The following is a 26,721-nucleotide window of genomic DNA, read 5'->3' as shown; positions in this document are numbered from 1 at the left end:
AATCCTTAATCACATTTATTGTTTAATAGTAATTCTTCCGTCGGTATGAATGTCTAATGGCGAATTTTTTCTTATGAAGGCTTCTAGAATTTTCTGCTCCCGGCCTATAAATTCGACATTTCGTTTGCCGTCTTTAAACATCTGCAACAAAGAAAGCAAATATTATAAAAATATTTATTATTTGTATCGTAGTTTGTATTAAGTAAGTAATAATAATATTATATTGTCATATATAAACACACCGGCAAAATTAGAGGAACATAACATTTTTAAATTTTTTTAAAATTGTTCACTGATTTTTATATATTTATTCATTTATTTATTTACTAATTGATTATTAAAAAATAAATTTTATATAAATTTAGGGCATAAAAACGTGAAAAATAGAAAAAATCAGCAAAAATCAAAAAATTAAGAAAAACTTTGAAATTTCAGTAGTAAGTTTTTAAGATAAATTCTCCATTTTTATTAAAGAAATGCCATGTTAAAAGCGTGTAATGCCTTCTATGGATCTGAAGAGGGCCTGGATACGCCATTCCATGTTTGCATTTTAATTGTCAATCATTTCTTGTGGGATATTCTCCTACTCCTCCACTAGCGCCAACTCGAGCTCCTGGACACATTTTGGAGCTGGAGTTTTAACTCGTACCGTTCACCCATTGATGTGCCACACGTCTTCAATCGGATCCACATCCGTAGACCGCGCTGGCCTCTCCACCTGGGCTACGCCAGCATCGTTTAGGTAATAATGCCCGATTTTCTTACTCTATGGACCCACATAAAATTTAAATTACTACCTAAAACTGTGTAAAAGGCACACCATGCAGTTCCAGGATGTCGGTGCTATAGCCCTGTAATGTCAAAGTACCATCATCTATAATCATCAGCTCCATGCGGGCTCCAAATCATATGCAACTCCAAACCATTACGAAGCCTGCATCATAGGCCACTGTTTCCGGTAAGTTTGATGGCCTGTAGCTTTCCTTATGATTTATCCACATTCTTTATCGCCTGTCAATACAATGTACACAGAATTTGCTCCCATCACTGTACAACACAAGATTTCACTCACTTGTCTAATTTTGATGTTCATGCGCAAATCTTAGCCTGGCTCTTCGGTGTCCTGTCTCAAGTTTTGGTGCCCTTGCTGGCACTTTTGTGTTTAATTTAACTTCTTTGAATCTTCTTCTTACTGTACAATCACTTACACGTTCATCTTGGACCTGTTCCGACAGGTTTCGTGTCTGCATAGCAGTTTGAGGTCGATTTCTTAAGTTTTGTTTCCTTACAAAATGGTCATCCTGAACCATTGTCACCCGATATCTACCTTGTTCTCGTCTCCGAACGTAATATCCAGTCTCTCTGAAGCGTTGAAAGTTACGATGAACCACGGAAGCCGACACACCTAAGGCCTGACTGACCGAACGGTAGGTGTGACCTTTCTCTATCGTGGTTACAGCTCTAGCTGTCGCAGACGCTGGGAAATCACAAATTTTGTATCTAAGCAATGTGTTCTTCCAAAAACCAAACAATCAAATGAGCTAAGCATACCTTGCACCCCGCTAAAACGCCATTCTTATCAGGAACACTTACAACGTCAATAATCGAAAAACACTTATTAGGGCATAATTGCTATAAAAACCTGTCAACTTGCCAGTTTTGTTCAATATTTTATTTCTTGAATGAGCTTAGAAGCTATAAAAAAGGCTTTCAGACAGCCCGACCCACTTGAGTTCAAGTTTTGGCCCTTTTTACCTATGTTCCGCTAATTTTGCCAGTGTATAATATACTAAATAAAATATTGGAGACCTGCAAGACAGGCTGCGTCTATACGTCTAGTGCAGAAACCAATTTTCCTTAGTTTTTATTATTCGTAGCACAAAACTGATTTAATAATTTTAAAAATAGTTCCTCAGTTTTGTGCCTATGTTTTAAATTACATTATTACTGCCCAATGTATCGTAGCCACTATGTACTGTCATAGTGAACTCCATAAGGGATACACAAACACGCCTCTTAAGAGGATACACCAGGGGCGAGAGAAATTTAAAATAGGTATTTGAAAATGTATTGCTGTCTCACCAATCTCAAGTCTCCCGCCGCAGAGCGCGATAGAGACAACACGACAAAAGTTTTAATAAAAGAACAGAAAATCTTCGATTCGTTGTCCGCTGATTCCTTCTCCAAAACTTAACCGATTTAAGTTTTTTTTTTATGAAATAAGGGGACAAACGAGCAAACGGGTCACCTGATGGAAAGCAACTTCCGTCGCCCATGGACACTTGCAGCATCAGAAGAGCTGCAGGTGCGTTGCCAGCCCTTTAAGAGGGAATAGGGTAATAGGGGAGGGTAGGGATAGGAAGGGAAGGGAATAGGGGAGGGTAGGGAAGGGAATAGGGAAGGGTAGGGAAGGGAATAGAGTAGGGGATTGGGCCTCCGGTAAACTCACTCACTCGGCGAAACACAGCGCAAGCGCTGTTTCACGCCGGTTTTCTGTGAGAACGTGGTATTTCTCCGGTCGAGCCGGCCCATTCGTGCCGAAGCATGGCTCTCCCCCGTATATTCATTAAGAATTAAAGCAAGGATTGAGCTGTGTTCATATGTTTTATTTTTTTTGTATATTCTAACCAGTTTTGTTTTCTGGGTGTTTGAACACAGAGGAAAATCTGGCCATTTTTTTGGGACAACGTTTGTATGGAAAAACGGCGGTGTGGACTCCTCTTAAGGCGACGCCTGCAGCGATATCGATTTTTCTTAACAATGACTAAAGCTAAGAAATTAAAGTTCATTGTCAGTATTCATCATGTCTTTATTTTTGACCCATAGCATAACACGATTGGTCAACTTTTATAACACAGAATAATTAATCAAAAAGACCTCTATATAAACAGGGATTCCAATTTTAACAACAGAGGAGAGTGATTTGAGCTTCGAAATTTTGTACATAGATTAGTTCAAGCATACACTATAATTTGCCCATAGCTAATATGAAATATATTTATGGTTTTTAAATTACGCGACAAAAACCATTTTGTCGCTTACGCCCTTTCCATTTCTTGCTTTGTTTTGAGGCCGGGCCGGCCTCTCATAGATAACAAGCGAACTAAAACATATCCAAAACGATTTTTTACTTAAACGCCGCGTCACCTTAAAGCATAACTTACCGTGAAACCATCTCCTCCATCAGCCAAATACGCTGGGGCAGTAACGGGGTAGTACTTGTCGGTCTCTAGCGGCGCGTTGTTGCTGCCCACTGTCACCGACGTCACACGACTGCCCTCCGCCTTGGCGAGGTCATATGACACCTTTATACCTGAAATGGCCATACTAAATGTAGGTTCTGGGAAGTGACTTAGGTCATATTAGGCAATGTGTAACAAAACTAAGTGAAAATATTTTAGGGTGTGTATGTGTCTCTTACAAAGAGTAACTTTTTTTACTTTTGTATCGGCAAACTCCTGATACTGAAGCGCTTGCCCATACAAATCACAAAAATAAGTTTACTCTTTCAGCGCTACTACTTTCACAGTGAACTCTATGTAAGGGACACATACACCCCCTAAAGTATTATCACTTTGTTTTGTTACACCTTGTATACTAAAAAACATACGACTATCACTTATCACTTTAATCAGAGAAATAATTGATTCATTTAGTTTAATAATAAATTTTCAACGAATTTAGTTGGGTTATAATATAATCCAGTAATCTGATAGATCAAGGCTAACAATAATATTTTAATAATATCATAATAATAATGTAATTACTACGGTAGTTACTACGCCATCAGCTTATTAAATGCCTATTACTTAATCAATTTCTTTAATTCTACATTATAAAGGAAAATATATTATGCTTTCATTGTAATTATACTATGACATAGAATATTTTTATAAGCGATTCTAGGCTCTAGCGGAAAATGTTTTCATAAAAGCCATACAAAAATAAATACGCGAACTAGAATCACTTACAATGTTATTATAACAACGAAAGTATATTCAAAGTAGACAAATATTATCTATACAATAAAAATCACTACATAGTATCAATAAGTAAAAAGCATTGTATCACTATTTGTATGTGCTTAAACTTTTTTAGATAAGTAGAGATTTAAGATAAGTAGAGGATTCTTATCCATACTAATATTATAAATGCGAAAGTATCTCTGTCTGTCTGTCTGTCTGTCTGTCTCGCTTTCACGCCAAAACTACTGAACCGATTGCAATGAAATTTTGTACACAGTTATTCTAGAGTCTGAGAAAGGACATAGGCTACATTTTGATGTGGGAAAATATCTTATTTCCATGAAAATATCGATGAAAATGAATTCGCATTGCGCGTGGCCAGCGCTCATCCCGGGGGTCCTGGGTTCGAGTCCCGCAGGCGGAACAAAAGGTTTTCAATGTTCCTGGGTCTTGGATGTGTATTAAAATAAAATTTCAAAAATCTTAAATATATTTTATGTATAATATTATAAAAAATCCAGAAATATATCGATGCAATGAACATTTTAGTTCTAAATACGATTCAACAGATGGCGTTTTATTTTTTACTTCATTGTAACATAGAACTAATCATACTTATTAGTTATTATGTTTTTGTTTATAGTTTTTAATACGTTAGAATATTATGTTTAATAATATTATCACTTGGTATAATAATAATCAATCTAAGATAGATTGATTAAGTATTATTATACCAAGTGATAATATTATTAAATATAATATTCTAACGTATTAAAAACTATAAACAAAAACATAATAACTAATAAGTATGATTAGTTCTATGTTATCTTATAGCACTCCTACTGCATTTCTAATATATGTGACAAGTTGACAACAGAAGGCGCTCTAAAATGAAGGAGTGTGTACCGTGTTGGCCTATATTCCATCCAGAAAATATATCAATGCAATCAACATTTAATTCTAATATATGAAAACAGATGACGTTTTATTTTTTACTTAAATATATTTTATGTAAGTATAATATTATAAAAAATCCAGAAATATATCGATGCAATGATAATTTTAGTTCTAATACGATTCAACAGATGGCGTTTTATTTTTTACTTCATTGTAACATAGAACTAATCATACTTATTAGTTACTAGCTGTTGCCCGCGACTTCGTCCGCGTGGACTTCAGTTTATAAAGCGCGATGTCAACAAAATTGGTGTCAAAAGCTTTTATAAAAAAAACCCTGGTACCCCTTAAATCAATACAGCTGTGTAGTATGTAACTATGCAGTAGCACAATAAGTATGTAATTTTTTTATATTTAACTTAATATTTTATGCCAAATTTTAAAGCTTATTTAGCCCCCCAATAACACAACTTTACCCATAAACTATTTATCATTGATAGGTTTAAGGTCACGTCACTGCACAGATAAAGTACTGAGTTATTTAATACCGTAGAATAGATATAACAATCGAAAAAAATCGAAACTTAAATGTAAGATGATACCACCTCTTATAGAAAGACTTTTGAGCAAGCGTCAGCGCGATGTAGAAGACGCACGGCGCCATCTATTATGAATTTTTGGAACTTACTTAATTTGAACAAATTTACGCATTTCCACCCCCTGACAACCCTTTTTTCCAGTAAAAAAGTAGCCTATGTCCTTTCTCAGGCTTTAGACAAAATTTCATTACAATCGGTTCGGTAGTTTTGGCGTTTGGCGTGAAAGCGAGACTGACAGACAGACAGACAGACAGAGATACTTTCGCATTTATAATATTAGTATAGATTATGTGCACACTGCACAGCTGTTTTTGGGTATTTTGATTAATTAAGGGCCGCGCTACACCGGAATGGCAGCGGCGAGGCGAGCACTTTCAGCGCTGCCATTCCGGTGTAGCGCGGCCCTAAGAGGGGTACCACTTACCAGGGTTTTAAAAAGTTTTTAAATTTGACACAAATTTTGTTGACACCGCACCCTATAAATTAAAGTCCACGCGGACGAAGTCGCAGGCAACAGCTAGTATTTTTATAAGAAGATACATAGCGTAATAGAGAAACACTAATAAATTTTAGAAATAACTTTTTTACTTGCGAAAACGCTAAATAGCAAATGTTTATCATTCAATGGACACATTCTGTAGTGAAAAGGCTATTAATTATTATTTAAGACGTACTTTATGGCGGCGCGGCGCAAGCAGTCGCTTCTACCATAAACTTCGAGGAGTTCCCTCGATTACTCATGGTTCCCATCATCAGGTCACCACTTTTGTGAAAATGGGACCAAATTGGAGTGAAACCTCATACAACAAAACAAAAATTTCGAAAATCGGTTCACAAACGGCGGAGTAATCGTTGAACATACACAAATAAATATATATATATATATATATATATATATATATATATATATATATATATATATATATATATATATATATATATATATATATATATATATATATATATATATATATATATATATATATATATATATATATATATATATATATATATATATATATATATCCACAGCCGAACATATAACCTCCTCCATTTTGGAAGTCGGTTAAAAATATAGAGACCATAACCAAACGGACATGGTCACCTGCATAACCAAAAATGTCAAACAAAGTAAGTATCAAAACGGTACCCTTGCAAAACAGTGGCGCTAACTTATAACAGCCATAGTCAACCTGCGGCCCGTGAAGTTAAACCATTTTGCCCATCGGCAAAATAGTGCAGTCGTCATGAACATCGTAAAATTATTCTACTTTTACCCGACGGCGAAACAAAAATTAGGGATAAAGCGCTAATTTTAAGAAATTATTTTTTTATCCTAAAAGAATGGTTGCAGCCTGTAACACCTAGACCAAAACATATTTGTGGTCCTTATAAAAAGGTTGAGTATCACTGTGCGCTAGTAAAACAAAAAAAATACCTGAAACTTGTAAAACGTATGGTCCTTTGAAAGGGTTGAGGCTCCAGGCGTCTGAGAATCCTCTCTCCAGCGCCTTTACGATGTCAGCACCCTTTAGCTCGAAAGCTTCGATCCGGTCGTTGTATGGAATCAGTTCGAATATCGTTCCCATGGTGATGTCTGGAAATGAGGTTTAATTTTTTAAATATTTTTTTGTGTTCTTTGCATAGATTTAAATCTATGGTTCTTACTTCTTAGGTCCTTCAGGCCAGGTAAATTAAATGGTCTGAAATCCAGCATGGGATTGGAAAACTGTACAAAGAAAGATTTAACACACGAGTAAGGGCCCTTCCACACGACGTATTTTATGCGCAGTGACGCCGCGCGTTTTTGATGTGCTCGTCTTCTGCGCGTTTTCATCGCGTTTTGGCAGATATAAAGTTTCAAATGTGTCCGCTTGCGTTTGTTTCGATACAAACGAGCGTAAAAAACGTCGTGTGTTAAATATTTCTTTATACAGTTTTCCAATCCAATGCTGGATTTCAGAGCATTTCATTTATAGATGGCGCACAACTTAAAATCGTTCGGAAGAATTGGAAAGGGGGTGAAAATGATTTTTTTTTAATGAAATAAGGGGGCAAACGAGCAAACGGGTCACCTGATGGAAAGCAACTTCCGTCGCCCATAGACACTCGCAGCATCAGAAGAGCTGCAGGTGCGTTGCCGGCCTTTCAAGAGGGAATAGGGTAATAGGGAAGGGTAGAGATGGGAAGGGAAGGGAAGGGAAGGGAATAGAGGAGGGTAGGAAAGGGAATGGGATTGGGCCTCTGGTAAACTCACTCACTCGGCGAAACACAGCGCAAGCGCTGTTTCACGCCGGTTTTCTGTGAGAACGTGGTATTTCTGCGGTCGAGCCGGCCCATTCGTGCCGAAGCATGGCTCTCCCACATATAAGGTCTTATGAGTGGAACAAGGACTGAGGTGAGTGAAGCGGGACGAAGGCAGTGGTGGTAGATCATTATAGATGTCGTATACATAATACCCCCATAAAATACAATCAGTTTTAAGTTCACTGAGTATTGCGCGTGGTCTATAACACCTACCTCCAACAGGCACTGATGATTTGATACTTCCTCTCTGTGTGAACGCTATGTAATTGTCGACAGATTTCAGACGGTTTGCCTGCAAAAACATTTTTTTCGGTATTTCAATAGTCATACCTACATATTACACAACTAACTATACAATAGTTTTGAAGGTAATCTTTAAGCGTAACAGTTACGCTCTCATAAATTTACATCGTGTCAATAATATTTGAATTAAAACAGTACTCAAATTCTACTATTATAATTTACTAGCTGTCCCAGCAAACGTTGTTTTGCCATATAAAGTATTTCGCCTATATTATTTTATTGAAGTGACTAATAATTAATATGAACCATGGCAACGTCCATCGCTATCCCGTCGCACAAACAATGGTCGCCGTCAGTCTCGAGTTCTAATTATTTACTATTATTTATTCAACAAGGTGTCAATATAAAAATTAGCCAGTAGCCGATTCTCAGACCTACTGAATATGCATATAAAATTTGATAAGGAATGAGTAAAGGCGTTTCGGAGGAGTACGGTAACTAACACTGTGATACGAGAATGTTATATATTACTAGCGACCCGCCCCGGCTTCGCACGGGTAAAAAATATATAGCCTATGTCACTAACTGAATAAAATGATTAAAATCGATTCAGTAGTTTTTAATCTTTACTAATATTATAAAGAGGTAAACTTTGTTTGTTTACTCATAGATCTTCTACTACTACTCGACTAAGAGCTTACGACCAAATCAGTCATGTAGCTTCAGCTGTGTTAAAACTCCGTTAGCTACTTCCCTGAACAACCCTTTCTGATAATCTGCGTGCTGGCAGGCCGTGGGCGGTGGGTGTGGGAGTGGTGGGGTGGGGAAAAATAACCCGCCTTGGTAGCAGCGCCCACTTCGAAACGGGCGTAAATCGCAATATTTTAATTTCGCCATAACTTCTAAACCAAACGTCCAATTTTAATCAATCAAAGACCAAATATTGTCTACATAAACTGTTCTTAGAGATGAAATAATTTATTTTGATAAGGATTATTAGCATGAGTAAATTAAATGCGTTTAAATGTAGTCCAAAAACATCAAGATTTTTAAATAAAAAAATGGTTGTTGTGCCTCACTTGACATAGACAGACAGACGTCCGTCTGTCCGTCTGTCTGGCCGCGGACAGACCGAAACTACAAGGGTTCCTTGCTGACTACGAAACCCTAAAAATGAAGGAATTAAAGGAAAAATCAGTTTCACCGTATTACTATCTTCAAGGGCCTTCTATCGCATTCAAGAATTTGCTATGCTAATATAGCACCATTAAAACAATTGCATTTGCTAATGAATAAACATCTTCTGAACACACGAATGAATAGGTAAAAACTATTGACACTAAACAGTTACTTAAGCACTAACTATTTTGTGTGAAAATAATATTTGCAATGTAAGTAAGAATTTAATTTGTGTTCATTCAATTAACATTCTCCTTGCAAATCAAGGAATTGCACTTCTATGGAATAATGAAGACGCTTTTGCATTTCGCTGACACAGTGATTCGCTTCAGTCATACTTTGAATAATTTTTAAAATACATTTTAAAATTCATTTTGATTAAGAAAAACTTTTTTTTTAAATACTACAGAGTAAAATTAGCTCTTATTCTGAGAAAAATGCTCTTCAAGCATCTTCGGTAGGATGCGGAAAGCTGAGGTAAAATGTCGTCAAAGAATTGCATGCTAAAATATTTAAATTTTAACTTCACATAATGTAACCTTAAGAGAATACACCAAGGGCGAAAGAAATTGAAAATAGGTATTTGAAAATGTATTGATGTCTCACTAATCTCAAGTCACCCACCGCAGAGCGCGATAGAGACAACACGATAAAAGTTCTAATAAAAGAACAGAAAATCTTCGATTCGTTGTTCGCTGATTCCTTCTCCAAAACTTAACCGATTTAAGTACTTTTTTCATTAATAATTAAAGCAAGGCTTAAGCTGTGTTCCTATGTTTTATTTTTTTTATATATTTTAGCCAGTTTTGTTTTCTGGGTGTTTGAACACAGAGGAAAATCTGGCCATTTTTTTGGGTTTTTGGACGATCTTATCTTTTTTAATAATAAAATTATAAAAAAAAAAAGAAAACATAGAAACATGCTAATAGTGGCCATAGATATTCAGGAAAAAAAACATAACTCTACCGACATTATCCAGGGATGAAACAGGGGACAACGTTTGTATGGAAAAACGGCGGTGTGGACTCCTCTTAATGGACTCCCATTACATTATATTAAATTATATTTTACATAATCTTATAGGGAATGGCGGGCCAAAATGGGTTGCCTTAAGATCAGAGTTTATGGTAAAACATGACAACAACAAAAGTTATAATGCTCTGTACCAGACTACCTCTACTATTACTACATTAGCATTAGGAATCTGAGGAGATTGAACAAGACAAGCAACATTTTTTTTTGGTTAGCCTATATTATCCCACTGCTGGGCAAAGGCCTCCCCCAGGGTCTTCCACTTGTCCAGCGCCACCGTTGGCCAGCCCGGCTGGTACGCCTCCAGCTCATCGCGCCATCTTTTCCTAGGCCGGCCACGGTTGCGTCTTCCATCTTCAGGTACCCACTCTGTCGATATCTTTGCCCAGCGGTCTTGACTCTTGAATCTTGATGCATACGGCTAACGTGGCCAGCCCAATCCCACTTTAGTTTAGCCGCCTTAACTCCTACGTCCGTGATTTTTGTTTGTGAGCGCAGTATTAATGTTACTTGGAAATAGTAGAATTTAAGTAAGTACAAAAAAAATACCCGTGGCACTCGGAGTCTGCCGCGAAGCTATTGCATAGCATTATCTTTATCAACTTATGCAATTTAAATTCGCATACGTCTAGTCGCTCGCACACAAATATCATGCCATGTTAGACGAATGTTAGGTGTTTTTCGTTACTGAATTGATTCGGTCGCCGCCCTCAAAACCCGCGATAGAAGCTTTGCAATAGCATCAAATATCAAACTGCTACTACTTACATTATTAGTCAAGTTACTATCAAACTACTACAAAGTACTTACATTATTAGCCAAGTTATCAACCAGTAGATCACCCAGAATACACTCGCCGCTCACGCAGTCGTCTAGCTGCATCAACACTTTGGTCTCCCCTATCACCTCAGACTCAGCATCATGCACCAGCTTCGCGTATGGAGCTAGCCTTTCCTTTATTTCTGGATCTAAAATCGACATGAGAAATTGATAAGTGACATTTGAAGAATCGAAAAGTTGCACAATAAATTAGGTACTATCAGAGATGTTGTTTCATAAGCAGCTGGATCCTAGATGGTAGCACGTAAAATTAGCTGTCAATTAAATAGTTATTATTATTCATTGTAAAATTAAAACCCAGCTGGCAGGTCACGAATTACCATAAAGTTAATATACCTTCCGTTAGCTATATTAATTATTAACTTTATGCGAATTACATTGAATTGACAATAAAGTGGGTCCGTCAACTACATGAATCAATTCCTTAGATGGTAAGTAAGTACATACATCCATACTTCCATACTAATATTAAATAAATGTGAAAGTGTGTCTGTCTGTCTGTCTGTTACCTCTTCACGCTCAAACCGCTGAACCGATTTTGCTGAAATTTGGCATGGAGATACTTTGAGTCTCGGGAAAGGACATAGGATACTTTTTATCCCGGAAAAATGTACGGTTTCCGCGCGATAAACGAATTTTGGCGCAACGGAGTTGCGGGCGTCGTCTAGTTGCATTATATTTTGTCTTGAACTGGCAGAGGAGCATAAAAAAGTTAAAATGTTGTATAGAGTTTCCATTGTATAAATATTTTTATTATGATTATTATGATTATGGAACATTTTATAAGTGTGCCTCAAATGTACTTATATCTGTTCACCTTTTTAACAAGGTGACCAAAAGATTGTACCTTCAGGGATAGACCTGTTCAGGAATATCGGTCCGCCATTCCACTTGATGTACTCCCCCCGAATGTCGAAGTAAACTGACAGGTTGCCCATGTATTTAGTGAAGGCTGAAGCTTGTACTATTAGAACCTAAAAATAGATTGTCTTACTACAATAGATTTAAACACCCGTTAAACAGTTGATTAGGAAAAAATTCAGTACAAAATGGTCTCAAAACAATTGTTCAACAGATGTTTAATCTTTTGTGGTAAGACCGAGAGTATTTAGTAGAATTACCACCGTACTAAGAGACGTTGAATTATGATTAACCTTCAATTTAATGAATTTAAGTAATTAATGTTCCACTCTGAGTGCGGCAGTTAGTTTTGTTAAATTTAGAAAAGGAATTCTCTATATCAGTTCCGCAATTTTTTTTATTTAATATTTATCACTGATACACCGAAAAATTGTTGTAATTTTGTCGTATGCCTATTATCTTTGCAAAGCTATGCCACTCTAAGTTCAAGATTAATTTAACAAAACCTCTTAAGAAACAAACTGAAATATGACAAGTTGCTCATCCTCCTTCTGTCAGAATCAGGTAGGTAAATAATAAATATGATTCCCTCAATCTATTTGTGGGTTTCCTTTTCGTTTTGTCCCCTTAAAACAACCATATAATATTATCGGGGTCAAAAATGGAATATTCCGCACAAATTCAGTTACCTCGTGTTTCCTATTTTTGTTCGGTTCGATAAACACCGGGTAAGGCCCCGCCACTTCCTCGCCGCTGGGGGCGGGACCGTCCCATAATAAAGAATGGGAATGTCCGCCCACGATGATGTCAACATGCTCACCGTACTCCCGCGCCAGCTCTCTATAAACAAGTTAATAATATAATTTTGTCTAGGTATAAAATAGGCGCCATTAATTACGGCCGATTGTCGATGAAGGATTCTCATTTATCAAACTTGTAAAATGTGACAACATCAGGGAGACAGAGCTCCGTCCAAGACGAATTTTGTTAGGATACGATGAAAATGATTTTAGTTTTTATCAATTTAAAACTAAGGACCCTGAGCCATGTAAGGCCAATCTAACGGGAAAGTGCTTGTTATTCGTTTATTAACTAAATAAATTAAGAAAACAAATGATCAAGTAATGCTCTGTTTCATAAGGTATCATATTATAAATCTCTTTTTAACCTAGCTTCAATAGCCATTCAATAAACTTAAGTTTTGCTAAGCTCCTCCAAATGGCCTTGCAAGAAACACAGCTCCAAACAAGGCCAATGTTATACATCAGTCGCTTAACTTGAAAATAGAGTTACAGTTATTTATGTATTTGCTTTTACTAAAACGACATCATAATTTCTTTCAATTAAGCAACACATTAAATGCTCAATATATTTATATTATCGAAAAAGACTATAACGAACATTGCTTGAACATCATCTTATAACTAAGAATATATAAATGGAAATTCTTTAAAAATAGTAGCAATGAGTATCACATTGACACCTTATAACTAATTGCCAATGCGTTTTATAATACAATCAAATTTTTTTTTTAATCTAAAATGGCCTTCTTATGGGCCCGTTCTTTCATAATAAGTAGAGATGTTTTAAAAAACAACATTATTTTAATTGTTACGGTACGCATTTATAACTAAAAATAACTGTTTATATGTTAATGATGTTTAGATGTTCCTTGTAAAGGTTACGTTCCCTAGCAAGGCCAACTGTCAAATTTTTGGTTGGGCCTTATAAGGAACCACCGGCCTTCCTAGGAACATTACCAATATTTTAACGTAAATCGAGGCAAAAGTAGATTTTCTTTTATTAGTACCATACATAATATATCCCTATACGATAATCCCCTGCAATAAAATTTGAGATAGATATAGGTTATGTAACTAAAAACTAAAGTTTTTCAGGGTGCGGAAATTACAATTGTAGCCTCGACAACCAAAGCCTACAAACAGTGAGATCTCACTGCCACAATTGCGGCGCGACCGACTCGCCGCCGCGTTTGTGGCCATAAGTTTGATGGATCTAAGTTTGTAGTAGAAGGAAAATATCTTTACATGACGATAACTGCGACTTTTTGATAGTTGGCCTTCAAAGGAACATGGCCTTACATGGCTCAGGGTCCTTAGATAGATATAAGGAGTCATAAGTTATGATTTAAACTATAAATTATGTTTAATAGAACCAAAGTAGGTAGGTTTTATTTAATAGATTTTTATTTAATGGTTTGAAATGTTTATTGATTATTATTATTAGCAATTATAAAACTCTACCAGTTTAAACTCTTCCATTATTAAAGAGCGAATATTTGCAGAGGAAAGAAAAAAACCCAAGGTCCAAAGCATAAAAACTCTTGACTTCTTATCGACAAGCACTGTTATGCCTGATAGCTATGTCCACACTGTGCACTTTCATCTTCAATTTTCGTCATAAACTTTCATATTGGCGCATTCAATAATTGAATGCGTCATGGAACGCAACGCCAATATTGTCATTTTTGAAGTTTTGGATACGGTCAGAGGGCATGCGTCGCGGGCATGCCTCACGTTCGCTGTTGACTGCGCTATAATGCATGCCCTTGACGAACAGAAAAAGGCACAGTGTGGACAAAGCTTATACATTATACAAAGTGTAACAAAACTAAGCCATAATACTTTAGGAGGATAATACTTTACGTGTTTCACTGTGAAAGTAGCTGTGCTGAAAGAGCAATTTTTTTTTATTTGTATGAGCAAGCTCCCGCGAGTCATGAATTGTTGTCATACAAAAGTAAAAAAATAAAGTTACTTTTTCAGGGCTACTATTTTCACAGCAAACTCGATATGGGGTTATATACACCCTAAAGTATTATCACTTAGTTTCTTACACGATGTATTTTAAATATTTCCATTGTTTAAGAGAGAATATTAATTTGAAGAACAGATGAGAAAAGAAAAACCAATGTCCAAAGACGCTTTGATAATTTGGCTGTAGCGATATCGCTAAGAAATTAAAGTTCATTGTCAGTATTCATCATGTTTTTGTCTTTGAATTACCCATAGCATAACACGATTAGTCAACTTTTATAACACAGAATAATCAATCAAAAAGACCTCAGTTAAAAAAGGGATTCCTATTTTGCCAACAGAGGAGAGTGATTTAAGCTTCCAAAATTAATACATATATTGGTTCAAGCATACATTTTAACTCCCATAGCTTATATGAAATTTATTTATGGTTTTTAAATTACGCGACAGAAACCATTTTGTCGTTTACGCCCTTTCCATTTTTTGCTGTTCCATTGCTTGTTTTCTATGAGGAGCCGGGCCGGCCTCTCGTAGAAAACAAGCAATCTAAAACATATCCAACACGGTTTTTTACTTTAACGCGGCGTCACCGCTCCTGATGTATCGACAAGCGCTATATTGCCTTATTACCCTATTAGCTAGCACCCTACGTACTTATCAACTTCGAGTCCACAATGCGACAGCACGACGATGATGTCGACTCCCTTCTCGTGCAGTATCTTGGCCTCGCGCCGCATCGCCGCGCGCGGGTCCGTGAACTCCACCTTGCCCGCAGACGACAGTATCTGGAAATTTCAACTCCAATAATGACGTAACTGGGAATTGTAACTGGAAGACGACGTCTATGAGTTAGATTAACGAGTAACGACGTATCTAAATTTTACTGTAAAAATGACGTAACTAAGGTTCTGTTAAAATACTTTTTCGATCGATCCATTTTTGTCTATAGTATATTATTCAGAGTGTAACAAAAATAAGTGATAATACTTAAGGGTGTGTACGTGTTTCTTGTAGAGAGTTCACTGTGAAAGTAGCAAGCGCTGAAAGACAAACTCTCTATAGGGAACACGTACACACCCTAAAGTATTATCACTAATTATTTTTGTTACACACTGTATAATATTATACATACTTACATTATTTATAAATTGTACCTAGTAAAGTTGTGCAGTATATCATAATATTATAGATCACATTTAAATTAAGAAAGTAAAGTATACCTATTAGCTAAAAACAAAATATGAATATTATTACAACTGATTTGTATGTTTCCATCTAATATTACCATTATATTATTTAATATTAATTAATTATACAGGGTGTAACAAAAATAAGTGATAATACTTTAGGATGTGTAGGTACATGTTCCTTGTAGAGAGTTCACTGTGAAAGTAGCAGCCCTGCTCTCTACAAGGAACACGTACACACCCTAAAGTATTATCACTTATTTTTGTTACACACTATATTATATTAATAATTCTGCATTAAATACGGACTTCTAAATAAACATAATTAGTTTAGCGTTAGAGATTATTTGACCTTTGGGCTTTAGTTAGAAAGTCAATAGAGGGATAAAAGATACCAATTTTCTCAAACGATACTTCGTCTGGGTCTTATCTGGACCTATTATATTATCAACAAGGTTATCAAAAGTGCCTCTTGATGTATCATTTCCGACATCTTTGTGAGAAAAAAGAATACTCTACTAGAGGAAACCAAAGATTATAATAATATGAATATTAGATTTAACACCGTATTACTACCGACACGTTTATAATAAATAATGATAATAAGCACTTGTTATAATAATAATGAGATTAGTATTAATAGAATTATGTAAAAGAAAATTTTATAAAAGAAAACTTTGATTATACTTGATAAAAAATTTCATTTTCTTTGTGTGGTTAAAACTTAAATTTTCTGGGATAATATTATACGGTTAAGTGTTTATTTATACAGATTTCTTAAGGCTACCTAGGTAGTAGGTATCCAATTTACCATTTTTCCAAACGGACTGGATCGAATATCGATTAAAAATGTAGTAACGGACAGTGACGGATTAAGATGCCCTAAGAAATCCATGCCTGTGTCTCCCCTATCCGTATGTCAACAAGAATCAAATCAAATAATTTTTATTCAAAGTTAATATTTTACTTTTTTTCTTCTGAACGTCGGAACTATGGTGCCTACCACCAATAAGGGCCCTTACACACGGCGCCTCCGCGGCCTTTAAGCACCGGGAACTAGTCCGGCGAGAAGAACCTCCACCATTCTAGCTGTATTCGGCCTTTGATCCTTTGCTCTTCTGGTTCCCCCTCAGATGTGATGCCCTCGGCAATTGCTTAATTTGATTAAGGGTTAATCCGTCACTGGTAACAGCTGGTACAGCACCCTGAACCTTTCGAATTCTCTTACCTTTGTGTCCGGAGTGATGAGACCTATTAACCCAATCTTCCGTCCCATTCTCTCGATGATCACGTGGTTCTTGTACAGGCCCTGTAGGACGGGTTCCTTCGAAGAGTCCATGTTAGCCGCGATGACGGGAGCCGTCAGCGCGGACAAGTACGGCGCCAGACCCTCCGGACCATCGTCGAACTCGTGGTTGCCTATTGCCTGGAAGAAATTAAACAAATTAGTCTCTTTAACGGGCGCAGTCCCAACAGTCCGACTCCATTTGCAAGGATCGAAAGCTTAACCGCAAAAACCTATTTATAATATTATGATCAGGAAGCCCGAGGGACAAGTAGCTGTCATTGTCCTGGGTTTTGGAATCAGTGAGGAATCAATCAGAAGAAATTTAAATTTTCTTCCGCATGCACAGGGGTCACATAGAATCATATTTATATTATGTAAAAGTGTTTTTCTGCTGTCTCTACTACTGAAAAGATAGAGCTTTTTTGTCACGGACAAAATAATATTATGATCAAGTTCTTTCGAAACTTTTTACTACTATAATCGTACATATTACAATCAGAGAAGTTGATTAATAGGCAGACGACTAACGTACGTAATTTGGTAGCGTTATGTCAAAGTCAGCCTACACCAGCGTTGCCGGATTTTTTTTGTGCCAAGTCGGGACTTTTGAACTTTTTGAGTGAAAAAGCGGGATTTTTCGGTCAAAAGCGGGACAAAGTAAAAAAAGATATATTATTATTTTTAACAAAAAATTAACGACTTCCAGGGTAAAAACAATAATAATTTATAATGAACCAAAAAGTGTTAAATAATTCTTACTCTTTAATGTGCCTAATGCATAACTCTCCTACAGCTCAACTATTTCTATGTACACAATCTTCATTGTTTTGAAGACGGTACCAGCTAAGAATGCTGAGTTCTATGACAAAATATTTTTAATATTTAAGACTGGTACCGACTTCAAAATAATGAAGATTGTGTACATAGAAATAGTTGAGCTTTAGGAGAGTTATGCATTAGGCACATTAAAGAGTAAGAATTATTTAACACTTTTTGGTTCATTATAAATTATTATTGTTTTTACCCTGGAAGTCGGTTTTAATATTTTGTTAAAAATAATAATTTCACTCTTTTTAGTCATAACTCATATTTAATAAGCTGGTTTTTTGTACAGACCAATGTGTTATGCTTAGTGACTTTGGATCCGACAGCTCGCTCTTAATCAAGCAATGATAAAATTAATGTTCATACGCCTGTCTTTAAAAGCTCTAAAGTACTGTTCAGTGAATTTATTTCTATCATTACACTCATGGAAACTCATCAGCTCAACATAATATAATATTATGCTCAAATATAACTATAATCGTCCTTATAAATTTTAAGGAGAATAACATACCTCATAGATCTTATGATTAAATTGCTAACTTGGTAACCTAAACACCAAGATCGAATAATTTACATTGAAATAACATTATAATTTTGTAAATCGTTCGACAAATTCGGGTTTCATTCATAAAGACGATTAAAAGTACCAATAATAAGGGTTATAATTAGATAATTCATGGTGTGGTGACTGGTGGTAGTGATAATGATGATGATGAATGTAACTTGCATAGTAGCATATGCTTTCAGTTCTTAAACCAACTCCGAAACCCCCAAACTTGTATTTATAAGGAATCCGGAGTTCTCTTAGCGCCTTTGGAACCATGGTATATCTTATTGCAAAATCTTGCTTTTTGGCAGCATATGCTTAGGATACTTCTTAAAAAATTGAAATCATTATATGTTTCCATATAAATTTTGAGGAGTTCCCTCGATTACTCATTGATGTATGGTGGAATGGTGGCGATGATGATGATGATTAATGAAATTTGCACAGTAGTATATGCTTTCAGTTCTTAAGACAACGCCGAAACCCCCAAACATGTATCTATAAGGAGTAAGGAGTTCTGTTCACCGCCTTCGAACCATGGTATATCTTGGTGCAAAATCTTACTTTTTGGTAACATATGCCAGGAATACTTCATATGAAATCAAAAAAATCATATGTTTCCATTTGAATTTTGAGGAGTTCCCTCGATTACTCATGGATCCCATCATCAGGTACCACTTTTCTGAACATGGTACCAAATTGAAGTAATACCCTATACAACAAAATAAAATTTTTGAAAATCAGTTCACAAACGGCGGAGTAATTGTTGAACATACATTAAAAAAAAAAAAAAAAAAAACATATCCACAGCCGAACGTATAACCTCCTCGTTTTTGGAAGTCGGTTAAAAATCAAAAGTTTTTTGAATTTTTATCTTTTTATTTGCGTTAAAATAACGTTTACGTGACAATAAATAGCTAAAGTAGCCAAAGAAAATGCACTCCTCTACCTCCCACACTCTAATCTCCATTACTCACCTTTCTTTCTCAGCACGCTGCACATACGTTCGGGCTTTCCCCGAAAAGCGGGACTGAGCCTGTCCCGCGCGGGACATTTAATTTTGATGGAAAAATCGGGACGTCCCGCCAAAGTCGGGACGTCTGGCAACGCTGGCCTACACTCTACAGCAATTCTGTGCTTCCTTATGGCTAATAAGAATAAAAGAAATCAATTAATAATGCTCTATTGGATAATGGATTTTAAATATTCAGAAGTGACCTCATCCCTGATTCCCTGCAGATTAAAATGAATGTTTCCCGTCTCACGAGGAACGGGAAGTTGGATTGTTAAATCATTATGATTCAATATTATTTAATTAATTGGTTTGTCAAGTTACGTGGTACTGGGTCAATAATTTTTACGGTGTTTAATTTATACTAGCTATTTGACCGAGCTTTGCTCGGTATTCGATAAAACACAATTAAAATGACATTTTCCAATAATGATTCCTAGCTAGATCGATTTATCGCCCCCGAAACCCCCTATATACTAAATTTCATGAAAATCGTTGGAGCCGATTCCGAGATTCCAAATATATATTTATATACAAGAATTGCTCATTTAAAGATATAAGATAGTGCGGGAGCCCTAGAACAATTTTTTTGTGATTACTAACAAGCAAATTTTTTGTGAGTAGCTACATTTTGATAAGACGAACAATATTTTTATTTTCGAAAAATCTCGAAAGTGGTAGCTAACAGAGATAGGAAGGATTTCATACTTTGACTTGATGGTCCTAAAATATGGATTGTTTTATTTGTAGGATAATGTTACTCTTAAATAAAATGACTATTAATCTATCAATATACAAAAAATCTGCTCGGTAGGGTTCCGTTATAGGGTTCTGTAATCAACAAAACTTGGTTGACTACTGAACCCTAAAACGGAACCCTAACAAACTGATTTTTTGTATATAGTTATATAATTTAAGAGTAATATTGTCCTACAAATAGAACAATCTTATCAAAGTCTTATCAAAATGTAGCTACTCACAAAAAATTAGCTTGTAAGTAATCAGAAAAAAATTTGTTCTAGGGCTCCCGTACCAATATTGTAATCCAGGGTTGATTACTTTTGTTTGGCGTGAATGTAAATAAATAAAACTATTCGTACTTTGCCCAGCGCGGCGTCTCTATTAAAGAACATAGTACTTAGTCATGTTGCATTCGCTAGTTTAAATAGAGATTTTTTAAGAGTCTATGCTGTCCATCTGCTGGGCAAAGGCTTACTCTTAGGCCAGTCTGGCTCGTTATATATATATAGCTCATTGTGCTGGAAATTATATCCTGTAACCGGCCGCCTAGAGTCTAGACGAGCAATTTTATTGTTAATATAATATTGCGTACTTAATAGTTAGTATTGACCGTCTACTGTCTAGGGTTGATATTGAACATCGCGATTCGCGCACCTTCAGTCTAATTGTCAAATAAACTGTTCAATCAAATTGAAGCACGTTAGCACGTTATTGACAATAAAATTGCTCGTCTAGGCGGCTGGATGTAAAAAGACTAGACTGAATGAAAAGTCATGTTTTTTACGAAAAATATTGTTGATGATAAAAAAGTATTTATTTTGGGGCAAATTTCCTCCACTAACAATACTTATAATCCATACTAATATTATAAATGCGAAAGTATCTCTGTCTGTCTGTCTGTCTGTCTGTCTCGCTTTCACGCCAAAACTACTGAACCGATTGCAATGAAATTTTGTACACAGTTATTCTAGAGTCTGAGAAAGGACATAGGCTACATTTTGATGTGGGAAAATATCTTAATTCCATGAAAATATCGATGAAAATTAATTCGCATTGCGCGTGGCCAGCGCTCATCACGGGGGTCCTGGGTTCGAGTCCCGCAGGCGGAACAAAAAGTTTTCAATGTTCCTGGGTCTTGGATGTGTATTAAAATAATATTTCAAAAATCTTAAATATATTTTATGTATAATATTATAAAAAATCCAGAAATATATCGATGCAATGAACATTTTAGTTCTAATACGACTCAACAGATGGCGTTTTATTTTTTACTTCATTGTAACATAGAACTAATCATACTTATAATTAGTTATTATGTTTTTGTTTATAGTTTTTAATACGTTAGAATAATATGTTTAATAATATTATCACTTGGTATAATAATAATCAATCTATCTTATCTTATAGAACTCATACTGCATTTCTAATATAATATATTAGAAATGCATGCATTATGAATGAATGAATGAATGAATATACTTTATTGCGCACATCACAGTTACAAACACACACATAAAATAAAGAACATATAAAATGAAGAGTTGACAACAGAAGGCGCTAAATAAAGGAGTTCGAGTGTACCGTGTTGGCCTGTATTCCATCCAGAAAATATATCAATGCAATCAACATTTTAATTCTAATATATGAAAACAGATGTCGTTTTATTTTTTACTTCATTATTGTAACAGAACTAATCATACCTACTTTATTATATATTGTTTTTATTCATAACTAGCTGTTGCCCGCGACTTCGTCCGCGTGGACTTTAGTTTATAGAGCGCGGTGTCAACAAAATTTGTGTTAAATTTAAAAACTTTTTAAAACTCTGGTAACTGGTACCCCTCTTAGGGCCGCGCTACACCGGAATGGCAGCGCTGAAAGTGCTCGCCTCGCCGCTGCCATTCCGGTGTAGCGCGGCCCTTAATTAATCAAAATACACAAAAACAGCTGTGCAGTGTGCACATAATCTATACTAATATACTAGCTGTTGCCCGCGACTTCGTCCGCGTGGACTTCAGTTTATAGCGCGCGATGTCAACAAAATTGGTGTCAAATGCTTTTATAAAAAAACCCTGGTACCCCTTAAATCAATACAGCTGTCCAGTGTGCACACAATAAGTATTTCATTTTTTTATATTAAACTTTATATTTTATGCCAAATTTTAAAGCTTATTTAGCCCCCCAATTACACAACTTTACCCATTAACTATTTATCATTGATAGGTTTAAGGTTACGTCACTGCACAGATAAAGTACTGAGTTATTTAATACCTACCGTAGAATAGATCAACAATCGAAAAAAATCGAAACTTAGATGGAAGATGATACCACCTCTTATATAAAGACTTTTGAGCAAGCGTCAGCGCGATGTAGAAGACGCACGGCTCCATCTATTATGAATTTTTGGAACTAACTTAATTTGAACAAATTTACGCATTTTCACCCCCTTACAACCCTTTTTTTCAGTAAAAAAGTAGCCTATGTCCTTTCTCAGGCTTTAGACTATCTGTATACAAAATTTCATTACTATCGGTTCGGTAGTTTTGGCGTTTGGCGTGAAAGCGAGACTGACAGACAGACAGACAGAGATACTTTCGCATTTATAATATTAGTATAGATTATGTGCACACTGCACAGCTGTTTTTGGGTATTTTGATTAATTAAGGGCCGCGCTACACCGGAATGGCAGCGGCGAGGCGAGCACTTTCAGCGCTGCCATTCCGGTGTAGCGCGGCCCTAAGAGGGGTACCAGTTACCAGGGTTTTAAAAAGTTTTTAAATTTAACACAAATTTTGTTGTCACCGCGCGCTATAAACTAAAGTCCACGCGGACGAAGTCGCGGGCAACAGCTAGTATAATATAATAATATAATATCTATGGACGCTTCACACCACGTCAGTCTGGCCCCGTGCTAAGTACCTAAAGGACTTGTGTTACAGGTACCAGACAACGGAAATATATTTAATACTTTTATACCATACATATATTTAAGATTTTTATTATATCATACACATATTTAATATACATCCAGACCCGGGAACATTGAAAACTTTTTTGTTCCGTCGGCGGGATTCGAACCCGCGACCCCCGGCTTGAGCTACCAACGCGCTCACCACTGAGCCACAGAGGTCGTCATATGTAATGGTCTTCATATGACGACCTACTTATGTAATGGTCTGCTAAACACTGAATCATTATGACCAGACCGTAACCAAAAATATCCTGTCAATAAAACGTTATGAGTGATGCAGAGCAATGAGAAGCAGATTTTGTAATTGCGTCATGAATGTTTCTGATTGTGCCCGTATATTATGTCCCAAAGGCCCCATGACACAGAGGAAACCTTTGTGTTTATTGATATACTTATTGATACATTTTTCAATATTAATGTTTTTCATATTATGGTCAAGCAGGAACTTACATGAGCATCATGCGGCAGTAGGTTCATAAACTCCTGGGTGACGTTCCACTTGAGCAGGGAGTACCAGTACGTCCCCTGAAAACTGTCGCCGGCGTTGAGCAGGATGAAGTTGGGCTTCTGCCGCGTGAGGCTCATGATCTCCGCGTACAGGCGCGGAAACCCGCCTAAGCAGGAGTTGTTGTTGAACCTACATGTCGGCGTCTCTACGGACGTCTCCTCGAATCTGCCGGATAATAAACAAAATACTCAAAATGTGCTCCTGGGGCTCCTCAAAGCCCCTGTGATATGTGAATCGTCGATTATAATATATGAATCGTATTTAATAATAAATCAGACACTCATGCAGGAGTCCCTTAACACTTTACAAAACAAAGCAACTCAATGATTTTTGGTTGGTTGGCAGAATCCATGATAAATGTCTACTTCTTGTCAAACTCTAGTAGTCGTGAAGTTTTTCTTTTATTTTTGGGTTCGTTAAAATTGTTGTATTTTAAAAGGATTCCGTCATCAAAAAATGTTGAGAACCGCTGAGCCCTAAGGCAGTCTCGTAGATATAGGAATTCTCATGATTTTATACATTTTATTTTGTTATTATTATTATTCATGAGTGAAAACAAACTATAACAATATTTTGGAGTGTTACCATCAGGTGATCCGACTGCTCGATCCTCAAAGAAATAAAAATATGATTTCAAATAATTAGTTTGCATTTCTGTGCCTGAATATTTAAATTACTTAGGTACATAATAAAATAATATCTAAGAGCTCTATATCTTGTAGGTAAATATTAAAAACTGTTGTCACAGTTATTTTGAGTATTTCATGCCCACCTAAACAAACAGGTTACGTTTATTATATCTTTTGAATAAATACCTAATTTTTTTTAATGTTGATGTTTTCCTTGTTTTTTTTTTTGTTTTTTTATAGAAAGGTGGTTCCGTCTTAAAAAATAACCAGTTCCAATATTTAATTACCTACTTCAGTAAGTAAGTACTTACATAATATTTTATATTAAATTCGTTTTAACCTTTTTAGGGTTCCGTAGCCAAATGGCAAAAAACGGAACCCTTATAGATTCGTCACGTCTGTCTGTCTGTCTGTTCGTCCGTATGTCACAGCCACTTTTCTCCGAAACTATAAGAGCTTAAACTATTGAAACTTGGTAAAGTACATGTAGCATGTGACCCGCATTAAGATTTTGATACAAAAATGGAAAAATTATTAAAAATTTTAGGAGTCCCCATAGGTATAACTGAAACAAAAAAAAATAGCTAACCTGCGTGTGGGGTATCTTTGGATAGGTCTTCAAAAATCATATTGAGGTTTCTAGTATCATTTTTTTCTAACCTTGCGAGAGAGTTTCCAAAGTAATAAAATGTGTGTCCCCCAGGCGCGGTCCGAAGGGGGGGGTCACAGGGGACATGACCCCCCCAAAATCTAAGGTTAAATTGAAAAATCTTAAAATCTTGCCAAATAATAAAAGTAAACTATTATAGCTATCCCCTAATCACCACTGCGTCCGACCTTAGACAGCTGTCAACCCAGAACCGTCCGAGGGCGCAGATAAAAAAAATATATAAGTGTAGTGACTAGAACTAGTGAGCCCCCCCAAAATTGCAGGCTGCGACCGCGCCTGGTGTCCCCCCCTCTAACTTGTAATGTAGGGGCATGATAAGTCTAAAACAAAATATATGATGTACATTACTATAAAAAATTGGTCAAGTGCGAGTCGGACTCGCGCACGAAGGGTTCCGTACCGTTAAAGAGCCGAAGTAGGTAAAAAATGTGTTTTTGTATGGGAGCCCCCTTAAATATGAAATAAAGTCACTCAAACTTACCAATAAGTGGTTATTAAGTATTAACTCTGTTTAGGTCTCATTTAATCTGCACTTAAACAAAATTTAGATTACGGTACTAAAGTTTTCCTTGTTAAATAATAAAGAATTACACAATACCTACCTAGGTACCATCGAAAAAATTGATTCATAGGCAACTGACAGGTCTACGTCATTTGGTCAAATTAAGTCAATGTAAGTCTTGATCTGTCGGCTGGGTTTGACGTAACGCGACCAAAATAAGTAGGTCCGCCATCTGCCTAGGAATCAACTTCTCTGATAGTACATCCTGATTCCTGATCACGGATGTGAGGCGACACATCAAAATATTAACACTTGATTAAGTTCTACGTGTCTTTACACTTAACGTCGGTTCTTAACGGGTGGTCCACGGACCACTGGTGGTCCCTGGAGGCATTCCAAGTGGTCCGCGAAGCCATCCTAATAATATATATATTATTGAGAATTCAGAAGTTAGTAAAGAGTATGGACTATGCAGTCACAAAAATCACATTTAATTAAAATCTGTAACTTTAAGATTTTTGCCTAATAAAAAAATGAGTGTAGAGAGTGATTAAAAACCCTTTGTTTATATAAACCAACCGGGTGGTCCCCGGCTAGACAAACATATTTTGGTAAAATGGTCCCTCATGAGTCATGACTAAAAGGTTAAGAACCACTGCTTTACAAGAAAATAATATCATTGTCACATCAAAATTATTTTTATTTATTAAATAATGTAGCCAAGACCGCTGTCAAAAAGTTATAGCCACATGTTGAGCCAAACTTCTGAATCGAAAGAATACCAAAACATTGCTTTCCATGTATGGGCCATGATGGATAACCACGATGATTGCGAAGCTATGTAAAGCATGTGAAAACGATATCAGACGAATATTCGGTGAGACATTCGTAGTCTTGTATATTGGTCCATCATAGGCCTATTCACATTTCACATTCAATACCATATTCAATAACAAAATAGTGCTTACCTCGCATGGAAATCGTTATAATGTATTATGTCCAATCGGTACAGTCCCTCGAAGGGTAGAGCTAAGGAAAACGCACAACCGACGAATGCACTGTGCAGTATATGTCGAAGAAAAGTTAACATTTTCACATGCTACGCGATCCGCGACTAAAGACACACTGACTGTCAGCGGTA

General features: G+C 36.2%; 1 protein-coding gene across 1 annotated transcript; it reads right to left on the bottom strand.

Annotated features, from left to right (window-relative positions):
- LOC121727603 (apyrase-like) lies at positions 1-26,721 on the bottom strand. The gene is made up of 11 exons (XM_042115516.1): positions 26,549-26,721; positions 23,722-23,944; positions 17,116-17,313; positions 15,355-15,485; positions 12,613-12,763; positions 11,910-12,036; positions 11,033-11,190; positions 7,982-8,060; positions 6,900-7,058; positions 3,165-3,313; positions 1-141 (listed from the first exon to the last, which is right to left on the bottom strand). Exons 1-11 carry the CDS (start codon positions 26,668-26,670, stop codon positions 16-18), a joined length of 1,623 nt encoding a protein of 540 aa, XP_041971450.1. The 5' UTR covers positions 26,671-26,721; the 3' UTR covers positions 1-15.

Source organism: Aricia agestis, chromosome 6, assembly GCF_905147365.1.
Source record: "Aricia agestis chromosome 6, ilAriAges1.1, whole genome shotgun sequence".
Taxonomy (NCBI): Eukaryota; Metazoa; Arthropoda; class Insecta; order Lepidoptera; family Lycaenidae; genus Aricia; species Aricia agestis.
Note: the sequence above shows the minus strand (reverse complement) of the source record. Positions and strands in the feature narration are given on the sequence as shown.

Coding starts and splice junctions, on each gene's coding strand:
- LOC121727603 (XM_042115516.1), bottom strand. CDS start 26,670: ATGTTAACTTTTCTTCGACATATACTGCACAGTGCATTCGTCGGTTGT. Junction 15,486..17,115: donor TCATCACTCCGGACACAAAG/GTAAGAGAATTC, acceptor TGAAATTTCCAG/ATACTGTCGTCTGCGGGCAA. Junction 142..3,164: donor ATGGAGGAGATGGTTTCACG/GTAAGTTATGCT, acceptor TCTTTGTTGCAG/ATGTTTAAAGACGGCAAACG.